Source organism: Lissotriton helveticus, chromosome 9, assembly GCF_964261635.1.
Source record: "Lissotriton helveticus chromosome 9, aLisHel1.1, whole genome shotgun sequence".
Lineage (NCBI taxonomy): Eukaryota > Metazoa > Chordata > Amphibia > Caudata > Salamandridae > Lissotriton > Lissotriton helveticus.
The window spans coordinates 1,045,187,582-1,045,210,226 of NC_136070.1; the positions used below are offsets into that span (position 1 = coordinate 1,045,187,582).

The 22,645-nt window shown below is 45.6% G+C and overlaps 1 protein-coding gene across 1 annotated transcript in view; it reads left to right on the plus strand.

Moving 5' to 3' along the window:
- IARS1 (isoleucyl-tRNA synthetase 1) overlaps positions 1-22,645 on the plus strand; it is a 548,404-nt gene that overhangs the window by 290,199 nt on the left and 235,560 nt on the right. Inside the window, exon 19 of the mRNA XM_078661397.1 lies at positions 21,779-21,923. Coding sequence (XP_078517523.1) covers positions 21,779-21,923 — 145 coding nt within the window. The remainder of the gene's footprint in view (positions 1-21,778; positions 21,924-22,645) is intronic.

Below are 22,645 nucleotides of genomic sequence, written 5' to 3' on the forward strand. Positions count from 1 at the left end.
CCCAAAGGCAATCGGGGACTGTGAAGCAGAGGTGTATGTTGCCGAACACTGAAAGAATTCACAGACCTTGCGCATGTCTTGCTCAAAGTAGAGGGCATGGACCAGTTCCCGTTCTCTAGGCTGTTCCTGTATCAGGTTATTTTTGTGGTTGAGGTTGGCTGGTAAGCTTGATTTCCAAGTCGAAGAAGAAGCGTAAGAAGTTCAAGTTGGACTTGACTTCATCCCACCTCTCTGCCTAAAGAGAAGTCAGGAATGTGTCAAAATGCCAATAAAACTTGCTGCCGAACAGAGGCCCCATTCCCCAACTGGTCTCCGAAGTTCTTGGGCCATCGGTGATGCGGCAGCATTGCACAGCCTTTACAGATACCATGCTGCTTTTTTTGGACATCTGCTTGTTTCCTCTGGCGTACCTTTGGATCCAAAGGATCTGCAGAGCCCTCTAGTTGGGTTATCACAGGTGGGTCTGTCCTAAACCCTGTCTGAGCCACTGGATCCCATTGCAAGTTCCACAATGACTCCAGTGCAGACTTCCATTCCAGCTCCAAGACTTGTGCTGGTCCTGACGTTGCCAGTGCTGGAGGCTGAACACGGTGTCTGACCCTGAGCCAAATCAGTTTTGGCCCCGACTGAGGTCAGGCTTTGACTCCACTCCACTACAGCACACCTGACTCCCATACAGTCTAACTCCACCAGCTTTTTGGCTCAGATTTTAACCAGAGTTTGCTACCACCTGATGAAGACAATGGTGATGATTCACCCCCACATTTCGATGATGATACTCTCTGCCTGGGGCTTCAGGAAGCCAGTAGGCTTGATACGTCTCCTGAAACAGGGTTGATCTTGCCCCTTGAATCCCCGAAGGCAGAGAGGGCATCATTTGCCATAATGATTAGAAAAGCAGGTGAGGAATGAACCTACAGTTGACTTCTGTCATGTTCCAGATAAATGTTTTTACTGAGGTTTTACACCTTGGGCCTGCCTCGTCCGACCACTTACATCCATTTAATAAAGCCCTGACTGACACCCTTATGGGCACTTGGGCTATGCCTTGCTTTTACTCACTGCTGAACAGACAGGTGGCCAGACACCACAGTCCGCTGTTTGGCTACCTGGATTTTCTAATGCAGCATCCTACTCCTGAAAGTTTGGTGGTCCAGGCTCCCACCAGCAAAGTGAATCCTAATGTGTTCCCCATAAATTCTTCTGACATGGATTCAAAAAAGATTCAGGCATTTGGGAAGCGAATATTCTCTTCGACCAGTTGGACTTTGAGGTCAATCAAAACAGTCTGCTTATCAGGCCGTTATACGTACACAATCTGGGACAAGTTTGCTGGATGTCCTGGAAGAGTTCAGGGCCTCCATGGTTCAAATCATTCAAGACAGCCAGAATACAGCCATATAAGTAATCTTTTCTATCCTGGGCACTACCAATTGTTAGCGATGAGAATCCTCACTAATGTGGTGCTCCATCGCCATGCATGGTTGCGATCTGCAGGCTTTTCTAGGGAAGGCTGGGCATCCCTTATGGATATGCCTTTTGATGGATCCCTTGCAGTGTCAGCCAACAAGTAGCTTAAGTTTGCCCTTTAGTGGCACATAACCATCCTGCGGGATGCAGAATCAGGCATATTCTCATAGGGTGGCAGTCCGTCGCATCTAACAGCAGGTTCTGCAGCGTGAATCTTTCTGGATTCACTATGCTGTGCATTATTCCGCGGTCTTGTGGTAGGGTCCGGATTCGTAGTCTTTTCTTTGTTTTTTTTTTTTTTTTTTTTTTTTTGTAGCCCAGGTGGGCGTCGGCGTCACACCCCCTTGGGTGTATTTCCAGTGACGTCGGCATGCTTCCTGCGGAAGCTCCCACTCCTGGGCGCCATCTTCAGATTCTTTTTTTCCGCGGTCGGGTCTGGATCGTTCCCGTTTGGGCTCCAGACATTTTTGGAGAAACAAGAAAGAAAATACAGAAAACACAAAGAAAAGTCATCTGAAGACTCCAGGGGACTTCATCGACGAACAATCAGCGAAGCAGAAGGCGTTTTTCATCGAGATCCTCGACGACCGTCGCCGAACACGCGACCAGGGAGGCCCTGGACGCTCGATGATGGACAACACGCCGTTCAAGTTCTGCCGTAACTGCCACCACAAGTATGCGCAGAAGGACCAGCACCCGGTATGCAACCTTTGTCTACCGGTGAATCACGAAAGCGGGGACTGCAACGCCTGCTCCGCCTTCGCCCCGAAGACCCTTTGTGTGAGAGAGAGGCAGAGGGTAGCGCACGACGCCCTGCAGGGGAAGGCCTCGACTCCATCCCTCTACGAGCTGGGGATGTCCTCCGAGGAAGAAGACAACGCTGCCGCCGAAGACGACAGCTACACGGTCGTAGAGACCAATCACACGAAGACTTCTGATAAGGTAGGAGACTCTCCGGCCCCCCAAGAACCCGAGAGACTCTGAGTCTCGAAGAATCGAGGGCAAGACCCCGAAAGCGCCGACGCCAAAAAAAGTGGCGTCCGCGGGTACTCGCAGGCCCAGCGGATCCTCTGAGAAGGAGTCCCCGGCGCCGAGAGCTGCTGAACAGTAGAAAACGTCGAAAATCGTCCCTGAAAAGGATCGATCGACGCCGAGGGAGAAGGACCCTAAACTACCGACGACGACCAGAGACCCAAAATCCGGTTCGACATCGAAAACTTCGGCACCGAAAGGCCAACCGCCGAAAAGAACGGCCGAACCATCCGACGCGGAACACGCGGCCGAGATGGAAAAGAAGAGAAGGCGCCTCGAGGCCGAAATGGAAAACATCATGCAGCGGAAGAAAGATTTCGACGCTAAGATGAAAGCCTTCACGATCCCTCACAAGACCAAGCCACCCGTGGTGGAGGTGGTCGAGGAGGAAGACGAGGTCGTCGAGGAACAAGACCAGGACGTCGAGGTGGTCGACGACCAGGAAGAGTACGAGAATCCCTACGATAGTTACAACTATGGGGAGGAAGAGGACAGCAGGACGGACGCAGAGTCGGCCCCCTCTGACCTACAGGAGGTGGATTACCTAGATGTCGACACCGACGGCCCGGAGGAGGCGGTCGACACATACCCTTCGAGGCCCTCGCCGCCGGACGACATCGGGGCCTTCAACTCGGTGATAAAATCTGCCGCAGCAGCATTCAAACTCAAGCTCGACGAAGAGAAGCAGAAAGCAGACTTCCTTCTAGAGACATTGCTCCCCAACACAAACAAGGAGCCAGTACCTACCAATGCTCGACAGCGTCTTGGCTCAGGGGAAGGAAGCATTCAGGGAACCTGCAACATGCAAGGCAGTAACTCCCAGAACTGAGAAGAAATACAAACATTCCTCAAAAGACCCAGCCTACATTCAGGGCACGGTCTCCGCAGACTCCATTATCACGGCCACAGCAAGGAAGAGGGCTAATGTACCCACTACCTCTGGTCCACCACCGGATAAGGAGAGCAAGAGGATGGATCTGGTGGGCAGAAGGATCGAACGGAATGCCGTGACCCACTGGCGCATGGCTAATTCCAACGCCCTGATAAACAGGCACATGTACCAGATCATGGAGGAGCTGGGACAGTTGGTGAAGGACCTGCCCCAGGATGCCAGGCAGAAGGCCGAAAAACTGGTTGAAGAAGGGAAGAACGCGGCAAATTCTTGCCTTAAGACGGCCCTAGAAGGGGCAGACACCGCCAGCAGGCTCATGATGATGGGTGTCACTGAAAGGAGACACGCCTGGCTCAGGATCTCAGGTTTCAAACCGGAGGTACAACACAGCATCCTGAACACACCGTTCAACGGCGACACGCTTTTCGGAACAACAGTTGATGAGAAGCTCAGCCAACTGAAAAAGGATAACGAAACAGCAAGGTCCATGGGAGCATTGCATTTCAGAGGCAACAAAAGGGGCACCCCGTCTCGGAGGCCCGGCGGGAGAGGTGGAAACCAGCCAGGTACATCACACCAGGCTTTCCAACAAGCGCACCAGGCAGACTCGCAGACTGAGCAGGCTCAGCAGAAGCAGTCCTGGCAGTACCAACCAAGAGGCCAGTCCTTTCGAGGGAGAAATGGACGTGGACAGAATAGAAGAGGGGGACAGCAGCCCGCCTCTAAGTGACTTCAAAAAACTCCGTGTGCCCGCCCACAGAAAAGATCCCAGGGGGCAGCACGTACAGAGGGGTCAGGACAAACTAGACACCTACGACCACATGACACCAGTGGGAGAAAGATTAAGATTTTACCTCCAGGAATGGAGAGGAATCACATCAGACAAATGGATCCTCAACATCATCCAATTCGGATACTGCATAGAGTTGGAGGAGAGGCCAACAAGCAGAAAACCAAAAAGAAAACCACTAGCAGGCAAGCAGCTAGAGTGTCTTCAGGAAGAGGCAAAGGAACTCCTGCGGAAGCAGGCCATAGAACGGGTACCCTTCAAGGAAAGAAACACAGGAATATACTCAACGTACTTCCTGGTGCCAAAAGTAGACGAGACAATGAGACCCATTCTGGACTTAAGGTTCCTGAACAAATTCATAAGAACGCAAAAATTCAAAATGACCTCCCTGCAAGAGGTGCTCCCGCAATTGCAGATCGGGGACTTCATGGTCACGATAGACCTCAAGGACGCCTACCTGCACATCCCAATGAACAGGAAGCACAAGCATATGCTCAGGTTCACCATCGGAGAAAGCCACTACCAGTTCACGACACTAGCCTTCGGGCTAAAATCAGCACCGAGGGTATTCACAAAGTGCCTCGCAGCAGTCGCAGCACACCTACGAAGGCAAGGAATACACGTATACCCTTACCTGGACGACTGGCTGGTGAAAGCAAACTCATACCAGAAATGCAAGCAGCACGCACATACAGTGACGAGCACGCTCATAAGCCTGGGGTTCTCCATCCATTGGAAGAAATCATCAATGGAGCCGGAACAAGTGAAGATCTTCCTGGGAGCACAGATCAACACCTTACAGGGCAGGGTGTTCCCCAGCGAGAAGAGGGCGAGGGCGCTGGTGAAGGAGACTCGCCTCTACCGGAAGGGACAAGCTCGGACAGTGAGGACTGCGAGCAAGATCATGGGCATGATGGCATCATGCATCCACCTGGTACCAAATGTACGACTCCACATGAGACCCATTCAAGAATGGCTACAGGAGCAATGGTCACAAGCTACAGGCAGTTGGGAGGATCTAGTGGTTGTAACGCACGAAGTGCAGAAGGAGATGGCATGGTGGACCATGGAGAACATAACAAGGGGAAAGCCTCTAACGCCCCCAACGCCAACAGTGACCATCACCACAGACGCATCCCTGAAGGGATGGGGCGCTCACATGGAGGAGCTCAAGGTGAGGGGACTGTGGACGCCAACAGATGCGACAAAGCACATCAATTACCTAGAATTGAAGACAATCTTCCTTGCACTGAAAGCTTTTCAAACAAGACTGTACAAACACAAGGTGTTGCTACAAACAGACAACGCCACTGCGATGTTCTACATCAACAAGCAGGGGGGCACACAGTCAGCCCCACTTTCAACACTGGCGCAGGAGATATGGAGATGGGCCATCCCTCTCAAAATAAACCTGCTAGCCATACACCTACCAGGGAAGGACAACATACAAGCAGATTGGCTCAGCAGACAGACATCGGCATCCCACGAGTGGGAGCTCAATGCTCAGGAGACAAGGCGGCTGTTCGACAGATGGGGGACACCATCGGTGGACCTGTTTGCCACACGCCAGAATGCAAAATGCCAAAACTTCGCATCCAGACAGCCCGAGGAGAGGTCACTGGGGAATGCCCTATGGATAGATTGGTCAGGGACATTTGCTTACGCCTTTACCCCGATACCACTGATGCACAGAGTGCTGAGCAAGTGCAGAGCGAGCAACATGACGCTGATACTGGTCGCGCCACAGTGGGCGAGACAGACATGGTACTCGCAGATCATGGAGATGACACAGTGTGCACCCCACAGATTCAGCAAGAGGGAAGACCTACTCTCCATGCAGGACGGAGAGGTACTACACCCAGAGCCAGAGAGCCTGAGCCTAGTAGCGTGGCTCCTGAGGACATAGAGTTCGCACATTTGAGATTGCCAGAAAGTACCCTGAGGGTCCTTCGGGAGGCACGACGGCCCAGCACTCGGAAGTGCTACGTTGCTAAATGGAAAAGATTCACAATGTGGTGCTGAAAAGAAAGACTTTACAATAAAATGAAGAAAGACTCCACAGTGCTAAAGTACCTAACACACTTGCTGGAGAAGAACCTTAGCTCATCCTCGTTAAGAGTTCACTTGGCAGCGATAGTCGCCTACACAAGGGGAGAAACGTGCAGGAGTTTCTTCACATCACAGGTGGTGAAGAGATTCCTAGAGGGGGCGAAAAGGATCGCACCACCCAAGCGGGTGCCGCCACCCGCATGGAACTTGAACATAGTCCTAACGGAACTCATGAAAGAGCCCTTTGAACCACTTCACAAGGCCTCCCTAAAGATGCGAACTATGAAAACAGCTTTCCTGGTTGCAATAACGTCCTTACGCAGAGTAAGCGAGCTTCAGGCGCTAATGCTACAAGAACCCTACATACAAATTCACAATGATAGGGTTGTGATGAGGACTGACCCACACTTCATGCCGAAGGTGGTGTCCAAATTCCACATGAACCAATCTATACAGATACTGAGTTTTTCCAAAAACCAACAACTAGTGCAGAGCGAGCTCTGCACACCCTGGACGCCAGAAGGGCAGTCATGCACTACATTGAGAGGACGAAGGGACACAGGAAAACTAAACAGTTCTTTGTGTCATTCGCCAACAGTTTCATGGGAAAAGCAGTAACCAAAAAGACGATTGCACGATGGATCGCACAGACAATTCAACTCTGCCACGAGCGTGCTGGACAAGAGCTGGCAGAGGGGACACGTGCCCACTCCACTAGGAAAAAGGGCGCTACAATAGCCTTCGTGGCTAACACACCTATACAAGACATATGCCTGGCGGCAACATGGGCTTCGGTGCACACGTTCACCAAGCACTACTGTGTGGATATACAGATGAACAAGGAAGCACAAGTCGGACAGAAGGTGCTCCAGCACATATTCAATAACCAACGCTCATCTTCCACCCAGCCGCCACAGAGATGAGAAACCGCTACAAAATCTATGCACAGCATAGTGAATCCAGAAAGATTCACGCTGCAAAACGAATAGTTTTCTTACCTGTCGGTGTAGTTTTGCAGCTTGAAGATCTTTCTGGATTCACTAGCGAACCCACCCACCTCCGCCAGAAAGATGAGGCTGGAGAGAGAAGAGGTGGTTAAAAAAAAAAAAAAAAAAGGACTTTTAAAGTACAAGCGGTAAAATATCACCTAAATAGTACATTGCCATTACTTCGGAAAAGAAAGAAACACGGGAAAAAAGAACCCGAAGATGGCGCCCAGGAGTGGGAGCTTCCGCAGGAAGCATGCCGACGTCACCGGAAATACACCCAAGGGGGTGTGACGCCGACGCCCACCTGGGCTACAAAAAAAACAACAAAGAAAAGACTACGAATCCGGACCCAACCACAAGACCGCGGAATAATGCACAGCATAATGAATCCAGAAAGATCTTCAAGCTGCAAAACTACACCAACAGGTAAGAAAACTATTCGTTTATGCCCTCCTTCTATGTAACCATCCACAGCTTCCATCTACTTCACAGTGGCTCTCAGAGGAGTACCTATTCATCTTACTGCAAGAGGTGCAAACCCTACTGTCTAAAAGGGAAATTGAGAGGGTGCTGGATTCAGATATAGGGAAGGGCTGTTACTCCTGCCATTTCCTTGTGCCAGAAAAAGGATGGAGGCCTTCATCCTGTTTTAGATATTCACCCTTTGAATGGCCTCCTATGGAAGAACACATTCTAAATGCTCACACTGGCCCAGGTTTTATCTGCTCTCGATCCTGGAAATTTGATGGTGACCTTGAACCTGCAGGGCGCATACTTTCATGTGCCCGTCCTGCAATCCCACAAACATTACTCACAATTCAGGGTCAGCCAAGAGCATTTTGAGTTGCCCATGCTCCTCTTTGGCCTTACCAGTAACCCTATGGTGGTTCCCCCTACCTGAATGACTGGCTTTTGAAGGGGATCTCGCGACAATCCATCCTAGAGGACCTCCTGATGATAGTAAACCTCCGGGCATTGTTGGAATTTCTCAATCAGTGAGCCAAAGTCACATCAGACTCCTTCGCAACTACTTCTTTTTTTATCAGAGCTGTCTTGGACATAGTGCTGTTCAGAAAGCCTTTCATCTGCTGCAGCGAGTCCTGGACATTCGGTTTATGATCATGATGTTTGAGCCTCGGTCCTGGAACCCAGTGAGAGCAGCTCTGAATCCTGTTGGCCTCATGCATTCTGGTCATCCACTTCACTAGGGAGCATATGCAGGCTCTTCAGTGGATTCTGAAGTCTCAGTAGGCCCAGCAACAAGGGAAGCTGGCAGACATCATCTAATTTTCAGTGGAGACTGCCCAAGATTGGCAGTGCTGGTTGCTCAACCACAACCGGACTCGCGGCAGACCCCTCTCCCTTTCCCACCTAGAGCAGACGGTGGTGACTAATGCAACACTGATGGTTGGGGAGGCGACTTGGACACCTGGCAATCAGAGGGCTCTAGTTTCTGGCAGTCACCCTACTCCGCTTAATCTAGCATTGGAGGCCATTCTGCCATCCATCAATGTCAGGCTGGTGCAGGTCCTGACAACACTATCACCACTACCACGTGGTACTGCAACAAGCAGGGCTGAGTGGGGTCCTGTGCCAGAAGGGTCTGCCTTTGCTGGTGGTTGGAACATGAGGGCATCACCCTGATTGTGAACCACCTTGTGGGATCATTCAATGCCATAGCGGACAAACTCAGCTGGTGGTACCTGGCAGATCACAAATGGCTGTTGTACCCCTAGGTGGCACAGAACATCTTCTGACAGTGGGGAGATCCCCAACTAGATCTCTTTTGCCACTATCGAAAATGTGCAGTGTCAAGACGTCTGTACACTGGAGTTTCCAAGAACACTCTCTCTGAGACATATTAAGGCTAGAGTGGAATGCAGGACTTCCTTTCCACCTCTGCTTCGCCTGCTCTGAGTTCTAAAGAAGATCTGGTATAACTAGGTCAAAGACATCCTAGTAGCTACAAATTGGGCCAGAAGAGTGTGGTTCCAAGAACTCTTGGGCATGACCATATGTCCTCCGATCAGCTGCCTCTTCAGAAGGATCTTCGGTCACATCAGCAGGACGGGGTTCTGCTCCGGAACCGTGCAATCTGCACTTCCCTGCATGGAGATTAAGCAGTGGCAGTTGACTGCATTTGATGTAAAACCTGAGATTCTGTATGTTTCTCTTGCAGATTAGCACCCCTTTGCAAAGTCCATTTACACTGGGTGCTGCAACAAATTTGTGGTCTGGTATTGAGACTGCAACACGGACCCCTTACAAGCCACATATCAGATTTCTATTGTTTATTTTGTCTTTACCCCAGCAAAGTCTTCAGGTGGACTCTATTAAAAGTTATTTGTCAGCTCTTTCAGCCTTTTTGTACTTGCTGTACTAACTATCTTTGTTTAAATCACCCGTTGTGATGCAGTTTATTAAAGGCTTGACACACTTATTCCCTCTGTTTGTGTTGTCAAAGTGGGATCCTTATTTGACCCCCAGACTCCTTGTGTGCACCCAGTTCGAGCCAATGCACAGCTGCTGTTTATCTTTTCTAGCTGTCAAATCTATCTTCCTCATCACAATCACTTTATCTTGTTGTGTGTGAGCTCCAAGGTGTCTGGGTGCGGTCTCCTTACACCACATTTTTCCAGACAAATTAGTGTTGAGGAAACGGCAGGCTTTTTTTCCCAAAATCTTGACTCCTTTCCACATTGCCCAGTCCATCACTCACCCAGTGTTCTTTTCTCCACCTCATCCATCAAAAGAGGAAGAGAAGCAGCATTGACCGGTAGTCAAAAGAGTCTTAAGCCTTTACATTGATCGCACAGCAGATCATAGGGTGGTTGATATGCCTTTTGTGCTGTTCTCGGTGGGCAATGAAAGGTATTGTAGGTACAGAACAGGACTTTGTCAAGGTATATAATCCTTTGCATTAAGATCTGCTACAGATTGGCAAAGAATTAGCCTCTGGAAGGATTGAGGGCTCATTCCTCTAGGCCCAAGACTGCTACCACTACGTTGGCACACAGGGTGCCTTTTCTCGACCTCTGTCAGGCTACAATACGGTGATCAGTTCACAGGTACATGAAGCACTAGTGCCTTGATAGCCAGGTCTGATGCAAAGGGCATTTTGCTCGTTTTTTCCTCTAAGACTTTTTGGTTTGAGCCACTCTGCAGACTGTTCACATTGGGAGGTGCTGCTTTGGTTTCTGTTCTAAAGTTTAGGAATCTACGTTTAGAAGTATCCATCAGAAGAACAAGTTACATACTCTCAGTAATCCTCTTTATAGTGGATACTCTGTCTAACCACAGATTCCTTACTGCCCTCCCACTTCCCCGTTCTGTGCAGCAGTCACTTTTTACGATCTAAAAAGGTCTCAAATTTGAGATCTGCTGACTGGTACAAACAATTGGTTTGTGCTCTGGCTCGGAAACAGTCCAGCAAGAAACTGACGTCATTGATAGGATTGGCGCTTATATGCATCCCTGCAGGCCAGAATGCAGCCAACGTGGAGTCGCATAGCACCAGCATGTGGGAGCACTGCTTATAAAATACTAGAATCAGTCTGGGAGATATTCTAAAGGTCTAAAGAATCTGATTAGATAGACTATCCACCAGAAAGAGCGTTGCAGAATGTAAGTAACTTCTTCCTCCGTTGCATTCAGGGGATCTTAGCTTTGGTTAGACCATTTAAATGCCTCCTTTGAAAACGTCCACTTTTGTCCACTGAAATATCTTGCACAGAAGATTGTGATATTAAAGCATGGTGGGTAAGCGAGTTGTAGGCTTTTTCCTCAGTCTTCTCTCTTTACTGTACTTTAGACGAATAAAGTTATTCTGCGAGTGTAACCTTCCTTTAACCGCATGCGCACTAGCATTTTTCCCGCTGTGCGCTGCGTTTTTTAAAAACCCGCGTTACATGACGAGCTCAGCTCGTCATCAGCGTACGACAGGCGTACCTCATGACGAGCTGAGCTCGTCATCAGCGTCGAAGGGGTTAACATCAGACAACAGACCGTTTTTTGTTTTAATTCAACATGTTACTAATTCTTCAAAAAATTACTGGGCTTTGCGTTCGCCCCCTTCAGCCACTAGTTATGTGTGCTTTTCATGCTTCACTATTGCTTTGAAGGACTATCAAGCCAGTGGCATTCTAAGGATGGTTACATTTTTCCCATTCGTTCCATTACCCTTTTGTGGTAAGGCATTAAGTTACGCCTTTTGTTAGCCTGCAGAAGTGACATGAGAGCAAGTGTCTTTTCCTCAATATATTTACTTAGCTGACATGTTGACATTTTATTTGTTGATTTATGACTTTGTTGTTTAGTAAGTGCCTGACATTTTTGTTTTGCTTTGTTATCAGAGTAACATGTTGTTGATTTTAAGTATCGTACATAATAATACTTGCCCTTTAACCCGTTCCGTGCTGCCGTCGGCAGCACTACCTCCACAGTGCTGCCTTCGGTCAATAGCCGACGCGGCCCCACCCGTTTTGCGGAAGTGCTGCACTTCCGCAAAATCGCGGCCACCGTTAAGGCGTTAACTAAAGTATCTACTGTACATTAAATTGCTGTGTTTGCTTTTTAAGGTCCTGACCTATAGCACAAACTTCATCAGCTGACTACTTTTCATAACGCTCTTTGAGAGTACAGGTTAACCCTGCTAGTGCAGTCTTTTCAGCTAAGGAGACCTACTCACATTGTCCATGTATTTGCAGCTTGAGATTTTGCTTTGTTATGAGATTTTCTAACAAAAAAAAAAAAACACCAGACATAGTGGCTTTGCCGGTGCTTGTTTGGAAGGAATGACCAGGAGTGTTCATGTGCTGGGATGGTAGAATGACGTTTGGCTGTGTAAGTGGTACTGGTATGAAATGCTTTGTATTAAAACAGCTGTCCAGTCCTACCACTAGGTGGTGAGATAGTCAACATTGATATGAGAAAGGGTCTATGGACTATGGTTAACGTAGTCACCAATAAGATAACTTTATTCTTATATGGGCATTTGTAATAGGTCTGTGTTGATAGCACAGCTGCTAAACAGATCTTTTGTTTACAAAATACTTAAGACCTCATTACGAATGTCCCATTAAATTCAGGTATGTCCGGTTACTCATGTTGTCCTACATTATGGAATCTTGAGTTTTGTGGCAAACATCTCAGGCGCGTAGTTTAGCATAGGTAAATTTTGGGAGGTCAGACCTGCTGAAATATACCAGGGGGGAAAATGTCCTCTAAATACAGTGACATACTTAATAGGTCAAGCCTGGGCAGCGCATAGGCTGCTCTGCAAGACGTGCTGTATTCGATATATGGGCTATTGGGAACTTTGGACACGCCCACCACTTTTGGTTGGTTAGTTGGGCTCTTTTTTTAAATACTTTTCTCTGTTTGGTTAATATTGGGCATCTGTCCCGCCTTTCAGTGCTTGGTTCCCGCCCAGCAGACATCACCAATTGATTCTTTTGGTTGGCCAGCTCTGCACTTCTCTTGACTCCTCGCTGGCACACCCTCCTCCCCTCCCGTCACACAAAATGCAGGGTCCATCCATGTCCTTATCTGGAGGGGGAACATTTGGGCCCTTTTCTACTGGCCACCGGCCTGCTGAAGAACGTCATGGGATCCCAGAAGATTATACAAGCATTTGCAATGCAATAGGTCTTGCATTACTGAAAGTTTGACCTATTGGCGTTGAAATAATAATGCAACGCCAATAGCTCAAACTTTCAGTAATTGAAACCTATTGCATTGCAAATGCTTGTGTGGTGTAGTTGTCACAAACCAGTTCCTGGTCGTACTGCCGATCAAAATATATTTGTATGGCTTCTGAGGGGTTGTTTTTAAGTTTAAATTCTAGTTACCCCTGACGAAGGGCTACCATCCCGAAATGCATTGAGTGGACTCCAAATTTGGTTACTTGCAATGGAAAGTGATTTACAGGGCTGTTGGAAAAAGCCCAGGTGGGCATTCCTTGAGCAATAAAAGGTTTTTATATCACATTGCCTCCATTTGAATTATAAAGTTAACAGACAACAATGGATGAATAAGATTACCTGTAAGACTAAGGATGGTTTTCTGAGACAATTGATCAGCAATGAGACCTGGACTGGTTTGCGACGACGCACCGGATATTTTCTTGATGTTCAATTCGTGCCTTTGGGACAAAGCACATTTCTGAGCGCGCACACCAAGATTTTGCCTGGAGCATTATCGAAAACTGTTTAAAAATTCAAAGCCACGAAAGGGAAGGAGTGAATTACATCCAGTTCTCATTTTCAGTATATAACTTTCTAAAAGTGGCATTTTCAGAACTGCAGTTTAAAAACCAACTTCACCATCAGTTATGTTTTTAAATTGTAAGGACAGAGACCCTAAGTTGGGAGTCCTATCACTAAATTATTAAGTCCTAAAATATAATAAGGCAATCCCAATGTTATCCTATGGTAGAGAAAGGACTTGCAGTAGTGAAAAACTAATTTGAGTATTTTTAACTACCAGGACATGTGCAACTTAAAAGTACGTCCTACTTTTTAAATACACTGCACGGTGCCCATGGATGTGACACTATATGTAATAAAAAGGAAGATTTGGGCCTGGCAAGTAGGTTAAATTGCCAGGTCGACATGGAAGATTTAATACTGCACACACAGGCTCTTCACTGGCAGGCCCGAGGCATGTTCAAAGTGCTACTTAAGTGGGTGGCACAATCGATGCTGCAGGCCCACTAGTAGCAATGCCGGCTTTAGCATTGATGGCATCCGGTGCGACAATCTTTGTTGGCGCCCCCTATGACCTTCTTCTCCAAGGATCCCCTCACTGCCACTCTCCAATGGTGTTCCTTATCACTTCCTAGACCCTCTCACACTTTTAGCACTACTCACCGCAATCTCGGGTGTCAAAGCATTATATCGCACACATATAAAGAGACAATGAATGGCACATCCTCATTATCTTTACACTAAGAAATGTAAAGAAAGAAATCTGGGAAAGTTCTATACTCACAATAGCATCACTTAACAGGATAATTACGTGTGTACCCACATTAAACTGTAATGAAAATCAATGGCCTACGCAAGCACTCACACCAGCAAACTCACCCAGAGGTATGCACTCGCATACAAGTGTACAGTCATACACTGAGGCCTATTCTGATGCACTGGTACAGTATTTAACACAGCCAGGCAATTAGTATATACTTTACCATCAGCCGTAACCATGTGTAGCACGGAAGCCTCCAAACGAGCATTCAAGTACTACAGATTAAAGTGTTATGTCAAATCCAATAAGGAGAGTGATGTTCTCAATGTTTTCATAAACACCATCAACTCAGGATGAGTTTTTTAAGCCTCTGAACAAATGAACTGGCGGTGCATACCGATTTAAAGGAATACAGTGCACTCAGCTATCATTTCTACATACAGACACATCTCAGAAACATACATAAACACTGATTTGCATAATCATAGTCACACACGCAAAGAAAGATGGAATACATGTACATGAGGGCACATCATAACACACTCAACCACACAACTTCACAAGGGATTTCCCTTTATCTAATTACACAACATAAATAAACAGATGTTCCAAGAGCTATAACAAGGCCTACCAATGATTCACACTTCTGCAATGACCTGCAGTAGGGACTTATTTTTAACTTCACTTCCTTTCACTCAGGAGACCGTAATTCCCAGCACGTAGTACTTGGGAAGATAGCAGCACTGGAAAACGCAGATTGTTGCCCTACAGGGAAATGGGGCGGTTTACAGGTGGGCTGGGGAAGAGTCAGAAACTAAACAAAGTTGCCAATGGCAGTCAATGCAGTATTCCCTCAATGTTCATCGTTGCGCAACTTCTATATTCCAAAAGTCCAAAATGCACGTCCTGACATCTGTTTTTTAAGTTGCCACTCTGATCTGTTGCATATGCTGTAAATTGCAGCGCCGAATAAGTACCACTATACATACAGGGTTCCCCCTATGTGAATGAGTAGTGCATTTGGATCTGTGCTTGGTGGTTCTTCGGCTAATTTGCTCTGCCAGTGCCGTGGTCAGAAAGACATATACAATCACTCTCATGCATTTCACATGTGCCATAAATTCTAACAGGGGAATATCAAAGGACAGAAGACTTGTCCGAGCAGCAGTGTACTCAGCACTAGTCATGATATAACCGCATGTGCTGTACCTCAGCCACAGTTGCCTCGCCTGCACTAGTGGCAGTGCTGTGTTGCCTGCTATAATAATGTGTGTCTGGGGCGCCACGCTCAACTATGGTCCAAATGCCGAGGGGCCAGTGGATGGAAACTGTAACCAGTGGCAGCTGCTGCCACTAAAACTTGGTGGGCAGCGCGGGACGTTGTAGGAGAGGAATAATGAAAATAAAAGAGAACTTACCTGGAGCTCCCAGACACCACCTCGATGCGCCTCCGATGCGTGAACTGTTCCGTTTACAAGCTCCGAAAATCAGGCACTCGCACTTCACCTTGGTCTCCATGGATCGCAAGTGCCGAGCTAGGAGGTCTGTTTTGCAGTGCCGGGGAGGTTTTCATAATTTGCACCGAGCTATCCAGTGTGCCAAAATGAAACAAAGTAATTGTTAGCCTTCCACAAGGCACGCTCCTTAGTAGGTGTTTAATATTTTTATTGTGGTCCAAAACAGACATGAGCTCTAATATCAACGGTTTCTGATTTGGTGAGCTTATTTTAAAATGACGCACGACGATGAGCAGGAAAGAATGTTTTTGGCACCTGTTAGGTCACCAGCATTCTTATAGTGCACTGTAAACACCCACAGAACAACCCCTGGAAGCACAACCACCTCTAGAAAAGCACTCTCCGGAAAGCCTGCTGCCTCCATGGCAAAAGTGCCCTGTATATACATTAAACGTACATTGTATGTAGCATGAAGCTGGCCCCCTCCACTTGGAGGAGATCTGTGCAGGAAGGAGGAAGAGTGATGGGGATACAAGCAGCACCATGACATTGCAGTGCATCATTCGTATAATGTGAAGCATGCTGGCCGAATGCTAAAATAAGCCAATTTCTATCCTTTTGGGTGCCATCTGTGCCCACGTGAGTGCCGGTGTCCGCCTTCGATTACCAGAACTGCCAACGTCTTGGAAACTAAAGACAGATAACAGCACTCATTTAAGAAGCCCTGCAAATGGCGCCACCAAAAACTTGACAACGGTCGCACAGCCCTAAAGACGGCACTGACTAGTAGCATTTAATTTACAGGCTCTGGACACATGTAGTGAACTTTACTAAGGACTTATAAGTAAATCAAATATGCCAATTGTGGTTAGACCAATGTTATGTTGTAAGTAAAGAGCACTTGTTCTTGAGGACTGGTTAGCAGTGGTAAAGTGCTTAGATTTCTCAAGCCAGCAACAACGAAGTCGGCAAAAACAGGAGGTCACATGGCCAAAAGTCCGGGGACACCATGCCAAGGATACCAGGTCTAACACCAGCTAATCATGAACAAGGGCTAACTCTGTGTAGCATTTTATACTGTGTATTCTGTGACAGACCGCTGGAGCTGTCTATAGCGAGACCGCAAAAATAACCTGAAGAAGCGACATTAGGATCTAGGACATGTAGAGTGGTGGAAGAAAAAGAAAAAGGCGCAAGGTGGAATCAAAAATAGTCTGCCGTGGCAGTCAGCAGTCCCTATATCCGCAGCGGCTGGAGGGTGCTCCTAAGAAGAATCACCCCCCACCCCCACCGCTGAACTATTTTATCTACCAATTAAACATCATTCAACGAGGCTCTACCAGGCACACATTTGATTCCTTTTGGAAAAGGTTTTGAATGTGCAGCCTCCTGGTGCCTCACAAACCCGGCCTGGGTGTTGCAAGTGTTGAAATTGTTGCCACTGCAACATATTATCTATCATAGGTGACACTTTAAAATGTGTTGTTAATCTCGCCAGTAGAGAGAACTCTTCTGCTGCTTAGAAAGCATTTTATGACCGTCAGTCCGTGAAATTGTCTGATCTGTAAAAGGTTAAATTCCCTCGGACGTGATTAATTGAGCCCATTTGTAAATTATGTCTTAGCATGAAATGTTATAGCACCACTGATGTGGGTCTTCAGCACAGAGCGTCCTTTGGCAATCTATTGAACTTTCCCTAATAGCAAACTTGCAAGAGTATTAGATGCTGTTGATTTGAAAGTTATTTTTGATGCATTTAGAATCATGTGAGTACTGGCGAAATGACGAATTTCTTGAAAATTAGCCAAACTTGTGGTTGAAGTTTCTAACTTCTCCTACCTGCACCTTCGTGTGTCTGACGTTAATCAGATTAATTAAAAGAATTGAGGACATTGTAATGGAAACGAGGCTTCCGCTCCGCACACAGGGCCCACAACATTTACTGCCATATTTGTTGGTATTCCTCTTATGTGTTCAAACTGGAGCTAGTTTATTTACATTTACTTTATTTTTTTCTAAACATTTTCAAACTGAATGCAAAATAAAAATGTGGACCCATAGCGTAGGTGTGGATAAGTGACGTAGGTCCCCATATATTCAGTCAGAACCATTTATAGAGAAAATTGAATTATTAGTACACACATTGTCTCATCGTCGAATATACAGATTCACCCTATGGAACAATCCCCACCACCCCACCTAGAGGACTCCTGCAATGCGGTATGGTGTTCAGCTGTCATCCGTAGCCTCCAGGGTCGCTGTACCAGATAGAGGTGTGGGTGTCAGCCTCCTGTTCCCCCATTATGTAACCATTAAAAAGGACCCATATGATCTTCTGTCGAGATCTACAGACCAGTAAAGTGTCTTACGTCTGTCGGCTCCTGACAGAATACCGCGTCTCGCAGCCCATCGTGGTTAATTTAGGTATAGATAGGGCATTTGAGCCAGGCTTTGGCCACTAGTCTCGTCGCCTCGCCAGCAGCAAAAGTAACTCGACTAACCATCGTCCGTTGTAAGTTTCTTTCCATGTTTTCGATACAAGCGAAATAAGATTCTTGTTTCCGGTCCAGGGAAGACTTGGCTTGGCAGTTCGGGCTGGACTGTTCCCCATGAGGCCCAGGGTCAAGACTGATATGCATATACCCGAGTATGAACAGGGGTGGCGAAGTGATCTAAAGAACAATGATGGATTCAACCCAGATCTGTTACTGGGGTGAGTGGCTGAAAAGTTTTAGAGGTGATGATGGACAGTTTCACTCCGTCCATCATCGCCTTATGTTTGCTTTGTTCGCACTAAGTTGGCGGGGTATGCTCAGACGTGGGTCCCTTGTTACCCCGAAACCGGTCCCAGGATGCTTGTTTCCAGTCCAGGGAAGGCTTGGCAGTTTGGGCTGGACAGTTCCCATGAGGCACAGGGTCAAGACTGATTTGCATATAGCTGAGTCTGAACTGGTGTGGCGAAGTGAGCTAAAGAATGATGATGGATACAACCCTGATCTGTGACGGGGGGTGAGTGTCTGAAAAGTATCAGAGTTCCGTCCATCATCTTCTTGTGTTTGCCTTTTGTAACTGGCATTTCTTTAGTCCTTTTACAGATCAGAGCGAAGGGGCCTTGCTAGGGAGATGCTAGCTCGAGGGAGATACGCACCCATGTAAATGTTAAATAAATGTCCCCTCTAAAGTAGGCAAACACTGTGGCTGATTGTATATCGTGAACTCAGAGTAGAAAATGCCACTATTTGTTATGCTGAGGTGAGGGAAAGGAGGAGTGGATGTGGCAATGTTTGTTTTAAAAACTCTAGCTAATTATTAGAATTACTCAGACAAATTGTTCGCCTTCTCATAACGTTTGGTCTTGTATTCCCTGGTTAACATATTATTGATGTGTTCCCACACTTTAAAAATATGATTTAAGATAACATCTGTCTGCTTAATTTCATCGTAGCCCAAACAAAAATTAAATACATTGTGTATGATTCTGTAGAAATAAGGAAGTCCAGTAGACAGTTCTTGTAGTTGTAGTTTATTCCTTAAATTACAGCTTAGTAAGTTCCAATGTAAGTCTCAATATAAGTTCCTAATATAAGCCACACCAGGAGCGGCCTCCTGGCTGCTCAGCTCATCTTCTCTAACAGCTCTCACTTCAAGTACAAACCTCCATAACATTCTAAATGACATCACATAGCTAGAGCATCAGAGCCAGGGAGATTCATTACATAAGAAGGAGATTACTACACATTCTTTATCAGTCCAGTGCATTTTATCTCATTTTTGGCACACCCAGCCAGAAGTAATTCCTCGGCTTATCATATCGTCAAGACTGAAAGAAAATGCCGCTGATGCAGTGGCAAAACAGCGCAAATGTCGCTGAAAGGTGAGTACAATAAGTTTGCGTGGCTATTTTCGATTTGTTAGAGCATAGTCCAGTGCAGGACAGGCGAACAGAAAGACTGGAAGGGCCTCTGGGACATCAGGCGGTGGCAATGCTCTTACATATTCTCAGGCATAATGCTACATTATTTTTCTCGGGCCCCTACCGAACAGCATGTGCCAGAACAGGTTGATTATTAAAAGTAATATTTTCATAGTTTCTAGCTTAAGCGCCATTCATCAAATTTTTTGGATATCCATCAAGAGAGATGGTGCTTGAATGCAAAGTTATGTTTGGCGTTTCACACGGAGAGGAATACAGGGTGTTAGTAATTTAGATGCTGCACAATTAGTAATGGACTCCCTAATGCATTGCAATGCTGGTATCAATTGGGCTTACTGTGATACTTGTAAACACGCCATTGAGGATGTTGAACATGTCCGTATTCGTTGTCCTGCAAATGCAACACCCAGGCAGAGAAGGATTAAACTGTTGTGTACTCTCTGGGCTGAGGGCATATCGGGTGGCTTACCGAATTTTCAGATGGGACACCTGTCAGGCAGTGGTATTTGGCGTTAGTCGATACCTCTTTATAGTTTGGCTAAACAGGAAAGAGCAGGGGGTGTTGTTTTAATTGGAAGCTTACTTGTTTTTATTATTGATTAGTTTTCTTACATATGTCCCTGGATTGATGTGTTTTGGTTACTGCATCACTGTACTCCTTAATTGAAATGTGTTAGTATAAGTATATATATATACATATATATATATATCATTCGACAATTACGATTTTGGTTTGTTAAAAAGTTATAAAACAATTTTTCAGCCGGAGACGTTAAAGACAGATGAAAACGAAATGTTCGGAAACATAGTCCGTCATTACTGAACTGGTTATTTGACCATTTTGACCATTAAAAAAGCACTATAACAAAAAATATATATTTTGTTAGTCCTAGTGCTTTTTTAATGGTCAAAATGGTCAAATTATAGACCTGCCTTTCGTTCTTTGTCATTGAAACTAAGGAATAGCTCTAGCGAGAACTCCTTTGCTATATGATATATTTGACATTGACCCCTAAACAGGCCTGTGTCGAAGGCAATGAAGCGGTACTGTGTAGACAGCTTAAATGTGTTTATACTACATATATGAGCAGATTAAACCCAGACTTATTGGCTTTACCTCCGCTTGTTTGTATTTGCTTGTGTGCAGGTAAAAAACACTGTCTGGCTGAAACAAGAGCTTTTACATAAAACTAGGTTAATTATCCCACAGTGGTTTATGTGCGGTTATCTCCCTTCCTGTTCGACTAATTGAGTTATTCTAGATGAAGAATGAAGTTTGAATGCCATTGGGAATAACAGTCTCTCTGCAGCATTAGATGTAGATTGTAAACCATGGAAAAAGTAGGAAACATTTTAGCTTTAGGTTACAGTGTACTTTGGCAAGTGTTCTAATTAATTTGCACCGTTGTAGAACAGACAATAGCAAAATATCAGCTAAGACTCTAGGTCCCTTGAATAAAATAAATTAAAAGAACACATCAACTAAAATTGTCAACATCACAAAAAACAAATGCATGTTTGTATTTGAATACAGAAAACTAAACACGCTAAAGTAAATGTTTTTAGGAACTGTTTATACACCACCCCTTGATTTTTCCCTCCTTTCCATCTTCTGTTTGCATGTGTTCATGCTCAATTGTACAGCTGTATTTCTGTGTACTTGGCGGTCCTTGTAAGTCTACTGATTCTTGTACATGGCTGCAAATATCTATTGATATGTATTCATGACTTTCTGTAGGTTTGTTTGGGTGTGGATTGAACCCTTAAGGTGTGGTGCTGTTTGGATCAATGACTGTAGATGAGAGTTGCTCTAGTTGGGCAAAACATTTTTGCCTCTAATTTTGATTTACTTGTGCTTTTGAATGAGACGGTGTGCACACAGCTTCATAGATTTTAGCAATGGTTATGGTTTTGATTTTATTCCATGGAAGTCTTGTTTTACAATAGGTGTTGTTGCACATGACAGATGAATTTATGGTATTTAATGCTTGATGAATTAGAAGAGTATGTATTTTGTAGTATTTGTACCTTGTACCTATATTCTGATCATTTAGGTATGAATTGTTTGTATGACCTGTCTGTTTTTTCTGCTCAATCAAAAACAAAAGTGTGCCGTTAAAAAGCTAAGTTTATGGTATTATAAAAGCCCACTTGCAAATGTTCGTTTCTTTTATTATTTGCTTTATTGCATTTCTATAGATTGTACCTCATTAATTCTCCTGTGGTGAGAGCAGAAAACCTGCGCTTTAAGGAAGAAGGCGTGAGAGACGTGCTGAAGGATGTTTTTCTCCCATGGTACAATGCATATCGTTTTCTGATGCAAAACATTCTGCGGCTTCACAAGGTACCTACTTTCCAATGTATTAAACTAACATTCACGCAGGAAGATTCCATCTGTGTGCATAACTGTTTGCGGTAAAAATTAAGCCATGGCTGTACTTTGGATCTCTTGTTTATATTTTTAACACCTTCAAGTTAGACATTCATTTGCTTGTTTGTCAATTTTACCTTCGGATGTCAAATTTCGGTTCTTTTAGGGGTTCCAGTATTCCTATATGGAGATAAATGTCTGTCTATCACAAGTGTTTATACATAACATTTATTTGGTTTAACGAACTAGGAATTGAATAGATTGTTTAGTTAAACGCATTATTCACATCAATATATTTAATCAATACAGCTTCAGCATATATGAACAGAAAATAAACTGAGCTTTACAGAATGCTAGTTGTCTTTAAAACTTAGCACCTTGCTAAATTATGTTTGTTCCTGTTATTTCCTGGCTCTTGTGGTCCTTCTGCGATGATGTTCGTGTTTTGTGGCGTGCATGATTTAAGGAATGTTTGAGTATTCTTCTAGTACTGCACTTCTTTTTGCTTGTCTTCTACCGGACCCACTGGCAATATTCAATACAGTAGCCACTAATTCCTTCCAGAGAGCCCACCAGAAATCTACATGAAAGGAATCGAGCATCATCTCCGTTGCTCATTAACATAACTGCCTTTCAGCATGAATACTTGAATACTGCAAGGATCAATCAGTACCCCTCTACTCTTCATTTTGTAG